At 37.0% G+C, this 18,515-nt stretch overlaps 1 protein-coding gene across 2 annotated transcripts in view; it reads left to right on the top strand.

The window, feature by feature from the left end:
- CTNNA1 (catenin alpha 1) overlaps positions 1 to 18,515 on the top strand; it is a 218,666-nt gene that overhangs the window by 183,199 nt on the left and 16,952 nt on the right. For both annotated transcript variants that reach the window (XM_079143939.1, XM_079143940.1), the window contains exon 11: positions 1,526 to 1,682. In XM_079143939.1, coding sequence (XP_079000065.1) covers positions 1,526 to 1,682 — 157 coding nt within the window. The remainder of the gene's footprint in view (positions 1 to 1,525; positions 1,683 to 18,515) is intronic.

Here is an 18,515-nt window from a genome sequence, read left to right as displayed (position 1 = left end):
AGAAAAGAAATGAAGTACTGACAACATACTAAAACATAAAATGAGCTTTTAAAACATTGTATTAAAGAAACTAATTATAGAAGTTCACATATTATGCAGTCCTGTTTATATGAATTATCCAGAATAGGCAAATCCATCGAGACAGGAGGTTAGTGATTGCCAGACGATGACAGGAAGTAGTATGAAGAGAAATAGGGAATTACTGCTAATACATTTCAGGGTTCTTTTTGGAGCAATAAAAATGCTCTAAAATTGAATGTGGCGAATGTTGCATAACTGTTACTATACTAAAAATCATTGAATTTTATACTCTTAAGTGGGTTATCCATGATTTATGAATTATATCTCAATAAAACACTTAATTTTTGTGTGTGTGTATGTAATGCATGTGCTCTGTGCAGTGCTGGGGTTGAACCCAGCACTTTGCATGTGCTAGGCACGTGCTCTGTTGAGCTATATACTCAGTCCTAAAGAATTTTTTTTTTTTTTTTAAACTTAATAGATGATATACTTTCCTATGTAATTTTTGTTGTTGTTTGCCTTTTTTTGGCCACTGGGGTTTGAACCCAGGGGGTACTTTACCACTGAGCTACATCTCCAGTTCTTTTTACTTTTTAATTTGAGGCAGGCCCTTGCTAAGTTGCTGAGTCTGGCCTGGGTCTTACAGTTCTCCTGCATCAGGTTCCCAGCTGGTGGGATTATAAGACTGTATCATCATGCCCAGTTCCTATGTAGTTTTTTTGTGTGTCAGATATGCCTTTGTTGCGCTGGGGCTGCAGCTCAGTGGCAGAGTGCTTGGCCTGGCATGTGTGAAGCACTGGGTTCGATCCTTAGCACTGTATAAAAATAAATAAACAAAATAAAGGCATTCTGTACATGTCCAACTACAAAAAAATTTTTTAAATGCCTTTGTTTAAAATAAACAGAAAAGAATGATTGGGAATTGAATATTTTTCATGAATTATACTTTAATAATGCATCCACAATCTAAATGTCTGAATATCATAACAAGATTATTAACAGAGGTGGGGGGAGGGGAAGGGTAACCTAGGACAAGCTATCCTGCAGTAGGAGAATAACATAGTATACCTACAATATGGAATAATAAAGTTAATTTTTTAATATATTTAGTGATATAAAGGAATATTTAAAAGAAAACAATTTTATGTAACAATTTTTATTATGTAGTTCTTGATGTGTCTACACTGAAGTATGAGGAAAAAAAAGCTGAATTTTATGTCAAAAATTATAGAACTGCTATCACAGTGGAAAGATTAGAAGTATTTTTATTTATAATTGTCCATAGTTTCCAAATAAAGTATGTATTACTTTGACTTTAACATATAAAGCCTATTATTTAATACTTCACCACTTCACCTCTGTAATAGTTATGGTGGAACATATGATAAAAGGTGTCCTAGTGAAATGCATGTAAGACAAGGCCATTGCTACTATACTGACCAAACTGTCCCTTCTGTTTCATTTGCATCATTCTGAAAAAGAGTACCTTTAATATCTTTTGTAGGTAATCAATGCTGCATTGGCTTTAGCAGCAAAACCACAAAGCAAACTGGCCCAAGAGAACATGGATCTTTTTAAAGAGCAGTGGGAAAAACAAGTCCGTGTTCTCACAGATGCTGTTGATGACATTACTTCCATCGATGACTTCTTGGCTGTCTCAGGTAATGAACTGGTTTCCTAGCATAGTGTGTGAGGATATGCATAATCACTGGCATCTAAGCTACAGTAATAGACAAACTTCCCCATGTCTGGGCAGGTAAAATAAATTGTTAGTAATAGTATTGTGCTAGATTTCATTTTAATTGAAAACAAATAAAATACCACTGCCTCTTAAGTAATAGAAGATGGAACTGGAGCTGTTTCCCTCATAGTGAGGCTGATCTTAATCCTGGAAGCATGAGTTAGAAAGCTAACTGACAGACTTTCTCTGCTTGCATAGAATAAAATCCTTCTTTAACTGTGAACTGGCAAGCATAGTAACCACCCTTCTTGCTGCTACCATGTTTAGAAAAATTGTTGACCTGTGTTGATCCCAGTAGACACTGGTTATGTTATAAGGCTATGAAACAAGTTTCTCAGTACTATCACCTTTAGTTTTTTTAAAAATAAGGGTTTTTTCCCCTTCCCCTCCCTCTTCTTGGAAAACCTGTCCTGTCTCAGAAATGATCACAGTTTAACTGCCTACTTTTCCAAAGACTCTTTGTCTGTGTGATGCATAGATAGAAAACAGAGAGAGGAAATATTTAAGTGCCGTTTAATTATGAACTTAGAAAAAATAAATCTGTGTAATTCACCTCACAAAAACAGTTGATTTCATTATATAAACATAAACTGGTAATGACATAGTAAATTGCATTCATATAGAAAATGTCTGTCAAATGCAATTTAGTGTTTATCACACACAGATAAATTTCAATCCTGTCTCCTTAGAGTTGAGCAACAACATTAAATGCATTCTTCATTTGTTTGGGCTTCTGTTGTCCTTGGCTGACTGCATGACTTTTCTCTGGAAGTGCCTGGCTTCCTGAGGCCAGTGGCTGGATTCTTGAATGACTTGAAACTATCTGTCACCATAGTGGACTATGGGCCAGAATGTGGGAGATTTGAGTGGCAATGGGGCTTGAAAGAGAAGCAGGACTTAAGTATATGCATAGCACAATCCTCCAGCAATGACCTATATAAGGATGACCATGTGTTCTGAATACCAATGGTTCCCTGTTTTTACATGCTTTCCTTGGGCTTTTTAGCTTTGGCTTGAAAAGGTGAAAAACAGACATTCTATAAACTGCAAAACAATAGGGCAAACATGTTACTGAAGGACCGCCAAATTTCAGGTACTGGTACTTTAAATCAAAAAACTCATTTGCAAGCACAACTTTGCAGGTGCCAAAAATGCAGCAATGGCTTTTTTGGGAAATCTTGGCCTTCTGTTGTTTTTCCCATTGAAGTACCAAGTTATTCTTTTTCATAGGTTTAGAGAAAAACATTCCACCTTCACTGCACACTTTTAAGCAAACAATAAATTCCGAAATCTAAGTGCAAAGCCCCCCTCTGGATAAATACTACATTCCTACAGTTGCTTTTTTGAGATTAGGTTGGGTATAGCTTAGGCTTGGTCTCAAGGGATTTTCGGTCTTCTTACAGCAAAATAAAATGTAATAGAATCAAATGTCCCTCATGCAACATTCTTCAAATCAGAGGAAAATGGGGGATTCTGTAGTAGCATTTAGTGGAATCCAGGCAGTATCTTCAGGGTATATGACAAAACAGAAGACTAGTTTAAAAGAAAAAAATTCAAATTCTTTAGCAGATATACTTTTGTCTGGTGAGTGTGATCAATATTTATGCAAATATATGAGAATTTGAGAGAGGGTTATTTTAAAGGAAAGGAGTTCAGACAGATTCTCTTTAGCAAATGAAAACATGGAACTGTGTTTTTAGCACATCTGAATTTCAGAGGTGTACCTGGTATGTTTTTCTAATGTTGTCACAGGCTTGTTGAGGAATGTCAAACAATAATTAGTAGGGCAAAGCTTTTATTCACAATTCTTGTGCTTTTTAGGGGCATGGGAGGAAGGGAGGAGACAAGCAGAAGCCCATGAAGAGTTCTAGTAGACTTAGCAGTTAATTTCCAGCACTCAGAACCCTTTATACCCTCAACCTTACTACCTCACTCGTGGCATCTCTAGAACTTTTATGTGAGGTGACTGGGGTGTCTCCTCTGCTCATTTGATAGAGACAGTCTGGGTAGGTGCCATTTACAGTGGTTATAGGGCAGTAGACAAGAAACGGTTTCTTGTCTTCACTCAGATGTGCACCATGTGCCAATTTCCCTTTTTGTCCTAAAGCACACTGGTGCCATAGTGGTCCCATAATGAGATGTGCTTGATTTGAGAGGGGGGCTGCCCATTGGAGTCTGACTTAAGGTAGGTGAACTTCATACAGTTCTGCTAAAAGTAAGGATGCTGCTTGATTTCTTGGAGTGGTTACTTTCTCCTGTTTTGGAGCTTTGAAGACATCTGATAGTATGAGAGAGGTTTTGTGGAATAGCTCCATTAATGATTTTCTATCTTCAAATTCCCTCTTAGAATCCCAGAGGCCTGAATATTTGCTGTAGTCCTCCCACTGTAAAAAACCCACCTAAGAGGAAGTTATTTGTAGAGTAGACTGAGCACCCTCTATTTCTGGCTCTCTACCCCGCCACTCCATGACTCCAGAAGTTCCCTCATATTTATCATAGGTAATATCCTGATTTGTAGCTCAAAAAGTAATAGCGATTTGGATTTTGGAGGGCAGTGATTGAGGGGGATCAAATCCCCAGGGTCTTGCTCATCCTAGGCAGGCATTCTACCACTGAGCTGCAATTCTATCCCTTTTTATTTTCCTTTGAGTCAGGATCTCACTAAGTTACCCAAGCATGTCTCAACCTTGTGATCCTCCTGCTGGAATTAAAAACATATGCTATCTTGTATATGATCTAATGAAACCACCAAAACCCCAAAACTAATTTTTTTTTTTTTTGGGGGGTGTGTGTGTGTGTGTGTGTGTGTTGCTAGGGATTGAACCTGGGCCCTTGTCCATGCTAGGCAAGTGATCTATCACAAAGCCAAACCCCTAGCTCCTAGTACGAGCATTTTATGTATGTATGTATGTAGGTAGGTATCTATCATTTATTTGTATTTTTCTGGATGAAACCCAGAGCCTTATATGTGCTAGGCAAGTGCTCTACCACTGAGCTACATCCCTAGCCTAATACTGGCATTTTATATGAGGCTTCAGGGTGGGGGAGTAGAGGTGGGTCCCTGCATATCTAACATGATGAGACAGTGGTACTTTAAAGACAAGACTAAAGAGAGGTATATACATGCTGCCTTCAGGGAAGAGGAAGAGGGATCTCCTCTTCCCTTCCTATGTTCAGAGTCCTGCCTTGTAAATATTGGAGGTGGTTTCAGAGGCTAGAAAGCTTTCAGCAAACCAAGAATATACTTAAATTGACAGATTCCTGAAGGAGAGTGATTTGAAATTTATCAAAGTGATAAAGACTATTTTAATTTAATTTGAATTATATTTGATAAACATTATCCATAGAAATGCAATTTACTTTCTCATTCATTTACTCTCCTTATGTGTTGAAGTTTTGGCTCCTGTTTTTAAAAGATTGAAGTGGTTTCTTAGAGTGGTTCTAGTTGGGTTTATGGTATTTTTTTACCAAATGCTTTTAAAAACAAATAATATGTTAACTACTTCAGGGCGACACATAACAGTAGTAATTTGTACTTTTCTTCTTTAAGTGTCATTGTGTCCAAATAATTTGGTGTGATTGGGTAAAAAAGAATTTAATTTTTGATTTTGTGTTTAATAGTAAAAAAGCAAAAATTGTAGATGAGAGTTTCTCTTTGGAGAAAGTGATGCAGTCTTTAGTAAACTTAGAGGGTTTGATTTCTGACTCCCATGAAATATGTGACCTTGGAAAGGCAAGTCACTCAGAACTTCTGTGCACCAGTTTCCTCATTGACTAATGGTGATTGAAAAAAAAAAAATGCCTACGGTATAGAGAGTTAAATGTCAAGCACTCAAAGTAGCTTCAATTAAAGTAAGTCCTCTACATAAAACATGAAACAAGATTATCATTTCTTATAGGTGCATTGTCTGCACTGATAAGGTTATCCAGACCAAAGAACATGAAGACAAGCCCTGTTGTTTTTATATTAGAGTTCTTACAGCCTTTCTGGAGAATGCCATTTGGCATAGTTCAGTTGGGCAGTTAGGCACTGTTTAGCTACTTTAAATATATACTCCTTTTAACTCAGTAATTTCATTGACTTGAAATTTTCCCTAGGGAAACGCCACAAATACCTGTTAGCCAAAATACCTGTATAAGATTTTTTCCCCCACTACAATGTGTCGGCAAAACTGGATAAGTAAATTATGACCCCTCCATTTATTCCGGGGTTCTTATATAACCATTAGAATGGACCAGGTAGATCTGTAGGGACATACTTAGAAAAGTTTTCAAGTGATAAAGATATATTAGTATCTGCAATGGGATTCCCTTGGTGTTCATTTACATATAGCCATGCATATTTATATTGACTGTTTTATGTATATACATGAATTTTTTTCCTATTAGGAGCACATCTAAAAATACTGTATTAAATCGTCTTTAAGGGGGTACAGATTTTGTCTACTCATAATGAACTGAATTTCCTAGGAAATTCAGTTAATGCTAAAGTGATATATGATTACAGTTAGTGTGAGTACCTCTTAACCTCCCACATTTGCACATGACTAGTGGACTCTCATTCCTAGGGTTATAAGTGTAGAAAACAGGCTTAGCACTGTATCCTGGGTGTGTGCTGGCCCCAAGTAGGCGTCAGGCTTCATGGAGACTGTTCTAGTGAGGGGAGAAAGTATTATAGTATTCAGTTTTCTACAATAGAAGACTTCCTTTGTTTGCTTAAGAATGGCATACCTTTTCCTGTTTGAGGTCCCTTAAGAAAGCCAGTAGTGAATTCAAGAAATCACAAAGTGATTTTTGAAAACACAGGTATCTAGATGAAGGTTTGGGCCACTATGTTAATGAATAAAAAAGAATGCTATACTTCATTGATTGTAAAATATACCTTTCCATATTCCAAATAATTTCCCTTGTTTAACAATCCTGAAACGAAATGAGTCTTAAAACAATGACAGGAGAAAACTTTGGTTTATAGTTTTGTTAGCAACATCTTTTTCTTTCCCTGTAATACAAGCCACATCTATACATCAGTATTGTGTAGGTTCAGTAAAGACACGTTTCTAACCCAAGGCTTTGGAGGGTTTGCATGGTTGCTACTAGTTTTGTTTAAATTAGTAAGTAGAGTTTATAGTTTGAAAAATATATGATCAGCTTCATGTCCATTTATCCTTGTAATGGTTAAATATCTCCCCTGAACTTTATGTTAGAAGTTTAGTGTGTGTGTGTGTGTGTGTGTGGTTGCTGGGGATTGAACCAAAGGCCTTACACATGCTAGGCAAGTGCTCTACCACTAAGCTTACATCTCCAGCCCATGTTTAACTCTTTTGATAGTACAATGGTATAAATCCTAGCAAGTCTCATGATTTCTAAAAAAAAATTACATTCTTTTTATTTTTGGTATGGCAGTGTTCATATTTGGTTTTTATACTTAAGCATACTTAAGTATAATTTTTTAAAATACTCTTAGTGCAATTATAGTTATACATAATAGTTGGGTTCGTATTATTGCATGCATGGAATTTAATTTTGCTTCATTTGAGTCACAAGTTCCTCCTCTTTTCTGTCCCTCCTCTTCTCCCCTTCCCTTTACTCTGCTGAACTTCCTTCTATTATTTATTTATTTTTATTGGTGCTTTATAGATATACATGAAGGGGGAATTCACTGTGGTATGTTTACACATAACTTTCTTTTGTCAAATTCATTCTGCATTTCTTCCCCTTTCCCATCCGTTCTCCCTCCTTCTCAATCTCCTACTCCACTGATTTCCCTGTCTTTATGATAGCTGACTCCCACCTCTCTTCCCACCCCATACTTTGTTCTAGCTTCTGTATATGAGAAAACATTCAACCCTTGACTTTCTGAGTCTGCCTTATTTTACTTCCCATGATGTTCCCCACCCATTTACCAGCAGATGCCATGATTTCATTTTCTTTATGACTGAGTAAAACTCTGTTGTGTATATATATATACCACATGTTAATCCATTCATCTGTGATGGGTACCTGAGCTGACTATTGTGATTCGTACTACTATAAACATTGTTTTGACAGTATCATTATAGTATAGTATGCTGATTTTAGTTCTTTCAGATAAATGCTGAGGAGTGGGATAGCTGGGTCATATGGTGGTTGTTTTCCTAGTTTTTTGAGGAATCTCCATACTGCTTTCCAGAGTGGTTGTAATAATTTGCAGTCCCACCAAGTGTATGAGTATACCTTTCCCCCCCACATCCTTGTCAGCATTTATTATCATTTGTATTCTTGATAATTGCCATTCTGACTGGAGTGAAATGAAATCTTGATGTAGTTTTTTTTTTTTTTTGTTTTTTGTTTTTTGTTTTTTTTTTTTTTTTCTTCAGTGCTGGGGATTGAACCCAGGGCCCTGTGCTTGCGAGACAAACACTCTACCAACTGAGCTATCTCCCCAGCCCTTGATGTAGTTTTGATTTGTATTTCCCTGATTGCTAGGGAAGTCGAACATTTTTTTTTATATATTTGATGGCCATTTTTATTTCTTTTGAGAAGTATCTGTTTAGTTCTTTTGCCCATTTATTGATGGGATTATTTGGGGTTTTTTTCTGTCAAGCTTGGTTCTCTGTGTATTCCGGGTATTAATTCCCTGTCAAATGAGTAGCTGGGAAAGATTTTCTCCCATTCTATAGGCTGTTTCTTCATGTCTTTAGTAATTTCCTTTGCTGTGCAGAAGCTTTTAAATGTGGTGCTATCCCACTATTGATTCTTGGTTTTATTTCTTGAGTTTTAGGAGTTTTATTAAGGAAGTCAGTGTCTGTACTAAAGTGATGGAGTGTTGGCCCTATATTTTCTTCTAGAAGTTGCAAGATTTCTGGTCCAATTCCTAAGTGTTTGATCCACTTTAATTTGATTTTTGTTCAGGGTGAGATGTAGAGATCTAGTTTCATTCTTCTACATAAAGATACTCAGTTTTCTCTGCAACATTTGTTAAAAAGGCTATCTTTTCTCCAACATATATTTTGGTCACCTTTGTCAAATATCATATTCTCTAATTATGTGCGTTTGTCTCGTGTCTTCTACTTCAATAGTCTTCATGTCTGGGTTGTTTTCTGTTTGTTTGTTTGTTTTTTGTTTTTGATCAGGGATTGAACCCAGGGGTGCTTAACCACTGAGCCACATCCCCACCTCTTTTTATATTTTATTTAGAGACAGGGTCTCACTGAGTTGCTTAGGGCCTTGCTGAGGCTGGCTTTGAACTTGGGATCTGCCTGCTTTAGCCTCCCAAGCTGCTGGGATTACAGGTGTGAGCCACTGCACCCAGCTTTTGTCTGTTTTGATGCCAATACCATGCTGTTTTTATTACTATAACTCTGTAGTGTAATTTGAGTGTGGGTGTTGTGATGACTCTAACATCACTGTGCATGCTTACGATTGGTTTGACTATTCTAGGTCTTTTATTCTTCCAAATGAATTTTTGGATTGTTTTTTCTAGTTCTGTGAAGAATGTCATTTGTATATTGATGGGGGTTGCATCAGATCTGTGTAACACTTTTGGTAGTATGGGCATTTTAAAATATTAATTCTGCCTATTCAAGAATATGGGAGACTTTCGTCTTCTAAGGTCTTCTTCATTTTCTTTCTTCAGAGTTTTATAGTTTTTAATTGTAGACACATCTTTCACCTCATTAGTTAGATAAATTCCCAAGTATTTTATTTTTTTATGTTATTGTGAATGGGATACTTTTCCTGATTTCTTTTTCAGCAGAATCACTACTAGGCTATAGGAAAGTTACTGAGTTATATTCATAACTTGCTCTTATATCCTGCTACTTTGCTGAATTATTTATCAACTTAAATCTTTTGGTGGCTGGACATGGTGGCACACACCTGTAATCCCAGTGGCTTGGGAAGCAAATGTAGGAGGATCACAAGTTTGAAGCCAGCTTCAGCAACTTAGCAAGGCCCTAAGCAACTCAATAAGGACCTGTCTCTAAATAAAATACAAAAAAGGACATGTGGCTCAATGGTTGAGCACCCCTGGCGTTCAGTCCCTGGTATAAAACAAATAAACAAAAACAACAACAACAACTTCTGATGGAGTTTTTGGGTGTTCTAGATACAGGTTCATGTCATTAGCAAACAGTTAATTTGACTCCTTTTCCTACTTGTAACCCTATCATTTCCTTCCCTTGCCTGATTGCTCTGGCTTGTTTCAAGGACAATTTTGAATAGAAATGGTCGGAGTGGATATCCTTGTCTTATTCCTGATTTTAGAGGAAATGCTTTCATTTTTTTCTCCATTCAGGATGATGCTGGTTTAGAGTTTGTCACATATAGCCTGTATAATGTAGAGGTAAGTTCCTTCTATCCCTAGTTCCTCTAGCATTTTTAACATGAATGAGTGCTGGATTTTAAAAAAAGGCCTTTTCTGAAACTATTGAGATGATCATATGATTCTTGTCCTTAATTCTGTTTATGTGGTGAATTACATTTATAGATTTGCATATGTTGAATCATCATTCTTGCATCCCTAGCGTGAAACCCATGTGATCATGGTGTATACTGTGTTCTTGATGTGTTTTTGAATGTGGTTTGCTAATATTTTATTAGTTTTTTTTTTTTAAAGACAGAATTTTTTTTTTTTTTTTTTAACAAATGGGATACATGTTGTTTCTCTGTACATGGAGTAAAGGCATACCATTTGTGTAATCATAAATTTACATAGGGTAATGTTGTTTGATTCATTCTGTTATTTTTTCCCTTCCCCCCAGCCCTCCCACCCCTCTTTTCCCTCTATACAGTCCTTCCTTCCTCCATTCTTGCCCCCCTCCCTAACCCTAACTCTAACCCTAACACTAACCCCTCCCACCCCCCCTTATGTGTCATCATCCATTTATCAGTGAGATCATTCGTCCTTTGGTTTTTTGAGATTGGCTTATCTCACTTAGCATGATATTCCCCAATTTCATCCATTTGCCTGCAAATGCCATAATTTTATCATTCTTTATGGTGGAGTAATATTCCATTGTATATATATACCACAGTTTCTTTATCCATTCATCAATTGAAGGGCATCTAGGTTGGTTCCACAATCTGGCTATTGTGACTTGAGCAGCTATGAACATTGATGTGGCTATATCTCTGTAGTATGCTGATTTTTAAGTCCTTTGGGTATAGGCCAAGGAGTGGGATAGTTGGGTCAAATGGTAGTTCCATTCCAAGCTTTCTAAGGAAACTCCACACTGCTTTCCAGAGTGGCTGCACTAATTTGCAGCCCCACCAGCAATGTATGAGTGTACCTTTCTCCCCACATCCTCGCCAACACCTGTTGTTGCTTGTATTCTTGATAATCGCCATTCTAATTGGGGTGAAATGGAATCTTAGGGTGGTTTTGATTTGCATTTCTCTTATTACTAGAGATGTTGAACATTTTTTCATATGTTTGTTGATTGTAGATCTTTTTCTGTGAAGTGTCTGTTCATTTCCTTAGCCCATTTGTCGATTGGGTTATTTGCATTCTTGGTGTAGTTTTTTGAGTTCTTTATAGATTCTGGAGATTAGTGCTCTATCTGAAGTATGATTGGCAAAGATTTTCTCCCACTCTGTAGGCTCTTTATTCGCATTGCTGATAGCTTCCTTTGCTGAGAGAAAGCTTTTTAGTTTGATTCTATCCCAGTTATTGATTCTTGCTTTTATTTCTTGAGCTATGTGAGTCCTGTTGAGGAAGTCTGGTCCTAAGCCGACATGTTGAAGATCTGGACCTACTTTTTCTTCTATAATCGGTAGGGTCTCTGGTCTGATTCCGAGGTCCTTAATCCATTTTGAGTTTAGTTTCGAGCACGGTGAGAGATATGGGTTTAGTTTCATTCTGTTGCATATGGATTTCCAATTCTCCCAGCATCATTTGTTGAAGAGGCTATTTTTTCTCCATTGCATATTTTTGGCACCTTTGTCTAGTGTTAGAAAATTGTATTTATTTGGGTTTGTGTCCGTGTCCTCTATTCTGTACCACTGATCTACCTTTCTATTTTGGTACCAATACCATACCGTTTTTGTTACTATTGCTTTGTAGTAGAGTTGAAGATCTGGTATTGCGATACTCCCTGCTTCGCTCTTTCTGCTAAGGATTGCTTTAGCTATTCTGGGTTTCTTATTCTTCCAGATGAATTTCATAATTGCTTGCTCTATTTCTGTAAGGTACACAATTGGGATTTTAATTGGAATTGCATTGAATCTGTATAGCACTTTTGGTAGTATGGCCATTTTGATAATATTAATTCTGCCTATCAAAGAACATGGGAGATCTTTCCGTCTTCTAAGGTTTACTTTAATTTCTTTCTTTAGTGTTCTGTAGTTCTCATTGTAGAGATCTTTCACCTCTTTTGTGAGATTGATTCCCAAGTATTTTATTTTTTTCAAGGCTATTGTGAATGGGGTAGTTTTTTGTTTTTTGTTTTTTGTTTTTTCTCTCCCTCTTTCTCTTTGTTAGTGTGGCTAAGGGTTTACCAATTTTGTTTATTTTTTCAAAGAATCAACTATTTGTTTTGTTGATTTTTCTGATTGTTTCTTTTGTTTCAATTTCGTTGATTTCGGCTCTGATTTTAACTATTTCCTGTCTTCTACTACTTTTGGTGTTGGTCTGCTCTTCTTTTTCTAGGGCTTTGAGCTATAGTGTTAAGTTGTTTATTTGTTGATTTCTACTTCTTTTGTTGAATGCGCCCCATGAAATAAATCTTCCTCTAAGTACTGCTTTCATAGTGTCCCAGAGATTTTGATTTTGATGTGTCTTTGTTCTCGTTTACTTCTAAGAATTTTTGAATTTCCCTCCTGATGTCTTCTCTTATCCATTCATTATATAATAGTGTATTATTTAATCTCCAGGTATTGGAGAAGTTTCTGTTTTTTATTCTGTCATTTATTTCTAATTTTAATCCATTATAATCTGACAGAGTACAAGGTAGTATCTCTATCTTCTTGTATTTGCTAACAGTAGCTTTGTGGCATAAAACATGGTCTATTTTAGAGAAGGATCATGTGCTGCTGAGAAGAAAGTGTATTCATTCTTTGTTGGATGGTATATTCTATATAAGTCGGTTAAGTCTAAATTGTTGATTGTGTTATTGAGATCTATGGTTTCTTTATTCAATTTTTGTTTGGACGATCTATCCAGCAGTGAGAGAGGTGTGTTAAAATCGCCTAGTATTTTTGTGTTGTGGTCTATTTGATTTCTGGAATTGAGAAGGATTTGTTTGACGTACATGGATGAGCCAATGTTTGGGGCATAGATATTTATGATTGTTTTGTCTTGCTGATTTATGCTTCCCTTAAGCAGTATGTAATGTCCTTCTTTATCCCTTCTGACTAGTTTTGGCTTGAAGTCCACATTATTGGAAATGAGGATGGATACTCCAGCTTTTTTGCTGTGTCTGTGTGCATGGTATGTTTTTTCCCATCCTTTCTCCTTTAGTCTATGGGTATCTCTTTCTATGAGATGAGTCTCTTGCAGGCAGCAAATTGTTGGATTTTTCTTTTTAATCCAATCTGCCAGTCTATGTCTTTTGATTATGAGTTCAGGCCATTAACATTCAGGGTTATTATTGTGATATGATTTGTATTTCCAGTCATTTGACTCATTTTTGTTTTTTGACATGATTTGGTTTCTCCTTTATTTGGCTATTCCTTTAGGCTAGTTCCTCCCGTTGCTGATTTGCATCGTGTTTTTCATCTCTTCCTCATGGAATATTTTGCTGAGAACATTCTGTAATGCCAGCTTTCTTTTTGTAAATCCCTTTAGCTTTTGTTTATCATGGAAGGATCTTATTTTGTTGTCACATCTGAAAGTAAGTTTTGCTGGATGTAAGATTCTTGGTTGGCATCCGTTTTCTTTCAGGGCTTGGTAAATGTTGTTCCAGGCCCTTCTAGCTTTTAGGGTCTGGATTGAAAAACCTGCTGATATTCTTATTGGTTTCCCCCTGAATGTAATTTGATTCTTTTCTCTCACGGCCTTTAAAATTCTGTCTTTATTTTGTATGTTAGGTATTTTCATAATAATGTGCCTTGGTGTGGGTCTGTTGTAATTTTGTATATTTGGAGTCCTATAAGCCTCTTGTACTTGGTTTTCCATTTCATTCTTCAGATTTGGGAAATTTTCTGATATTATTTCATTGAATAGATTGTTCATTCCTTTGGTTTGTTTCTGTAAGCCTTCCTCAATCCCAATAATTCTTAAGTTTGGCCTTTTCATGATATCCCATAATTCTTGTAGATTCTGTTCATGATTTCTTACCATCTTTTCTGTTTGGTCAACTTTGTTTTCAAGATTAAATATTTTGTCTTCAGTGTCTGAGGTTCTGTCTTCCAGGTGTTCTATCCTATTGGTTATGCTTTCTATGGAGTTTTTAACTTGTTTTATTGTTTCCTTCATTTCAAGGATTTCTGTTTGGTTTGTTTTTTTTTTTTTTTTTTCAGTATCTCTAACTTTTTATTGAAATGATCTCTTGCTTCCCGTATTTGCTCTTTTAACTGTTGATTGGTGTGATCATTCAATGCTTGCATTTGCTCTTTTATCTCCTCCTTCAATGCCTGCATTTGCTCTTTCATCTCCTCGTTTGCTTCCCTGATTGTTTTAATTATGTACATTCTGAACTCCCTTTCTGACATTTCTTCCACTGTGCTGTCATTGGGTTTTATTGATGTAGTATCTAGGTTTGTTTGGTACATTTTCTTCCCTTGTTTTCTCATATTGGTCAGATGTCAGTGGGACTCTGAGATATTGCAGATTTCCTCTATTGGCTTATAGTGACCTTGTAGATTTCCAGTGTATCACCTCCCAGACTTTAGTAGCCTGCTGTCTTGGATTAACTTGATAATGCAGTGCTTCTGAAGAAAGCTGCCCCTAGCCCGCTACTGATTCCAGGGCTTGGAGCTGGCTCTGTGTGGAAAGGCTCTCACTGCGTGCCTGCTCCGAGAATCTGGCCGTGTGGGAGGAGCCCACCGCCAGGGTGCGCAGGGTTGCCTGGGGAAGACCCTGGCTGCCCTGCCCTACTCTGATTATCCACCCCTATCCGGGCCTGCCACCCAGGCCGAGCTTCACCGGGTGGGGGAGACTCACCCCGTGGCTGTATTTTAGTCTGAGTCTCTCTATGCCTCCCCTTCTTGAATCCTGGGTTCTGGAGCGACTGGAGATGCAGTCACCCTCTAGTCCGCCATCTTGGATCACCCCATGGGAAAAGCCTGCGGCCAGAGGGGGCAGGGCAGGCCCGCCTGGAGAGGTCTCTGGCTGTCCTGCCCTGGTCCCAGAGGCTGCTTGCGGGTCCTGGGGTAGTTTCCCTAATTATTCTTTCCAAAGATTCATCACTTATGTATAAAAATGCATTAGATTTATGTGCATTGATCTTATATCCCACTACTTTGCTGAATTCACTTATGTTCTTCAGGGATATTGGTCTATAGTTTTCTTTCCTTGATGTTTCTTTGTCTGAATTTTGTATCAGGGTTATACTGGTTTCCTAGGTTGTATTTGGGAGTGTTCCCTCCCTTTCAGTATCATGGAATAATTTCAGGAAGGCTAGTATCAGTTCTTCATTAATGGTCCAATAAAACTGCTGAGAATCCATCCAGTCCTGTGCTATTCTTTGTTGGAAGTCTTTTAATTGCTCTTTCAATGTTATTGCTTAATACTGGTCTATTTAAATTTAACTTTTCTATATCTTCCTGGCAGGTCATATATGCATAGAAATTTGTGTCTTCTTGACTTTCCAGTTAGAATATAAAGTTTCAGAATAGTTTCTCACAATTCTCTGGATTTCAGAAGTGTCTATTTTGGTATCTCCTTTTTCGTCTCCAGTTTGTTAATGTGGGTCTTTTGTTTGGTTAGTTTGGCTAAGGGTTTATCAATCTTGCTTATCTTTTCAAAGAACCAGTTCTTTGTTATGTTACTTCAATCTTTTGTATTTTTTTTCCCTTCTCAATTTCACTAATTTTGGCTCTGATCTTAGTTTCTGTCTTCTATTGATTTTGGCATTAGTTTGTTATTCCTTTTTAAGGCCTTGAAGTGTAGCATTAGATTATTTATTCAGGATCTCTGTATTTTTTTTCACATAGGCACTCAATACTATGTATACTTTCCTCTTAGAACTGCCTTCATATTGTCCCAGAGATTTTGTTGTTTTGTATTTCTTTCTCATTTGTTTCTAAGAATTTCTTGATTTCTTCTATGAGCCGTTCCTCATTTAAAAGAGTATTATTCAATCTCCATATGTTTATGTGGTTTCTATAATTTTCCTTATTCAACAATAAGGAAAATTTCTAGTTTCATTCCATTATGATCTGATAGAATGTGCTGGATTACATCAGTTTTTTTATTTTATTTTTTTATTTTATTTTTTCTTTCTAAGACTTACATTGTTATCAAGAATATGTTCTATTTTGGAAAATGTTCTATGAGCTGCTGAGAAGAAAGTGAATTCAACCATTATCGGTTGAAATAGTCTGTAGATGTCTATTAGGTCTTTTTAATTTTTAGTATTATTTAGATCAGAAATATGTTTTGATTTTGTTTGGATGACCTGTCCTTTGGTGAAAGGACTGTTGAAATTGCCCAGTATTATTGTATTGTGGTCTGTCTGGATTTAATGTCAAGAAGTTTTTGTTTATGTAATTAAGTGCACTAACGTTTGGGGCATACATGCTTACTATACTTAAATCTTGTTGGATTGTTCCCTTTATCAGTATGTGGTGACTGTCTCTTCTGATTAATTTTTGCTTGAAATCTGCTTTGTCAGATATGAGAATAACTACTCCTGCTTGTTTTCAGACTCTTTGTATGAAATTCCCACGCGCCCCCCACCCCATCCTTTTACATTCAGCCTGTATCTTTGCCTAGTCTCTTATAAACAGCATATTGTTGGATCTTGTTTTTTAATCCATTCAGCCAATCTATATCTTTTAATTGGAGAGTTGAGACCATTTACAGTTAGTGTCTTTGTGGATAGTTGTTTGTTATTTCCTGCCATTTTGGTTTGTTTGCCATATTTAATTTAGTCTTTATTTTCATTTAGTTTCTCTTCTCGTGAACTTCATCTGTTTGGGAGCTTTGGGACTTGTTTGAGTTCTGTGTGTAGTATATCTGTCATGAAAAATTTTTACTGCTGCATCAAATCTGAAAGATAACTTTGCTGGATGTAGGAAGCTTGGATGGCAATTGTTTTCTTGTAGAGCTTGGAATACCTCATTCCAAGTCCTCCTTGATTTTAGGGTCTGATTTGAGAATTCAGAAGTGAGCCTCATTGGTTTGCCTCTAAATCTGACCTGACTTTTTCTCTTGTAGCTTTTAATATTCTTTTCTTATTCTCTATGTTAGGCATTTTGATTATGATGTTTCTTAGAGAGGTTCTTTTTTGACCTTGTCTTTCTGAGTTTCTGTTATAAGCATCTGGATGTGGATGTATCACTTCTAAAGTTTGGAAATTTTTCTGCTGCTGTTTCACTGAAGAGGTTCATAATGTCTTAGGCTGTATCTCTATGTTCTCTTCTATCCCAGTGAATCTCCGAGTTGTTACCTTGATTTGTCCCAGTTCTGATCATTGGGGTTGTTTTTGTTTTGTTTTGTGTGTGTGTGTATGTGTGTGTGGGCGCGCGCGCGGTGCTGTGGATTGAACCCAGGGCCTTGTGCGTGCGAGGCAAACACTGAGCTATATCCCTAGCTCTCCTTAGATCTTTATAGTTTATCAAACATTTTATAACCTTTCTCTGGAATTTCACTCACTTCCATATATGTCAGTTCCTTTGTTGGGGGATTGTGAATTTTGGGGGAATGTTTGCCTGTTTCTTCATGTTTCTTAATGATGTGTGCATCAGTTGAGATGGTTTCCTCTTTCTTTTTTATGCATGTATCCTTTGGTATGTAGTTTTTTGGGTGGTGGTGTTTTTTTTTTTGTTTGTTTGTTTTTGTTTTTTTGCGGTACTGGGGATCGAACTCTTGTACTTTCAAGGCAAGCGCTCTACCAGCTGAGCTATCTCCCCAGCCCTTGGGTGGTGGTTTTGTTCTAGGAACTTCCCTGTTTTTGCTGTATGAGATGTCCAGGAGTGGAACTTGAGGTCCCCTTCAAGTCAAAGTCAGTTCTACTTGGGTTCTGATCATTGCTTTGGGACTTTTGTCTCCTTTATTCTATGTGTTGAGGTAGTGTTGAAGCTTGAGCAGAGGGCTAGCTTGTGTATTAAGTGAGGGTTACTGATTTGTGAGTGTTGCTCAGCAGCAGGATCTCCACTCTGTGAACTTGAAGTGTCCAATCACTTCCCAGCCCCTCCTAGAGAAACGGGGAGCAAGGAATAGTGATAATGTTTGCAAACAATGTTAAGCCTTAAAATAAATGTCCTCTATCTACTTTGACATCTATAACTTGAATTAGCACCTATAGAGGAATGGCAGGGTCAGCATTTAACATCAGCATGAATAGTAAGCAACTATGAACTAGATCAGACATTAAATAGTAGTTGTCTACTGCATCATCCACTGTATTAATGATCACAAAAACATGAATGGGGTAGAAATTACATAAATTATGTAATTCCTTTTTTTGGTTGTTGATGGACCTTCATTTACTTATGTGTGGTGCTGAGAATCGAACCCAGTGCCTCACACATGCTAGGCAAGCATCACTGAGCCACAGCCCCAGCCCCAAACTCTGTTATCCTATCAGCTAATAGAATACAAATTCTTAAAAGAAAATAGAGTAGAAAGGCAAGAGAAATTTTTCAAATATTTTAAAGTGAACAGAGGAAA

Source organism: Sciurus vulgaris (assembly GCF_902686455.1).
Source record: "Sciurus vulgaris genome assembly, chromosome: 6".
Taxonomy (NCBI): domain Eukaryota; kingdom Metazoa; phylum Chordata; class Mammalia; order Rodentia; family Sciuridae; genus Sciurus; species Sciurus vulgaris.
The sequence above is the reverse complement of the archived record's forward strand: the minus strand, read 5'-3'. Positions and strand labels throughout refer to the sequence as shown.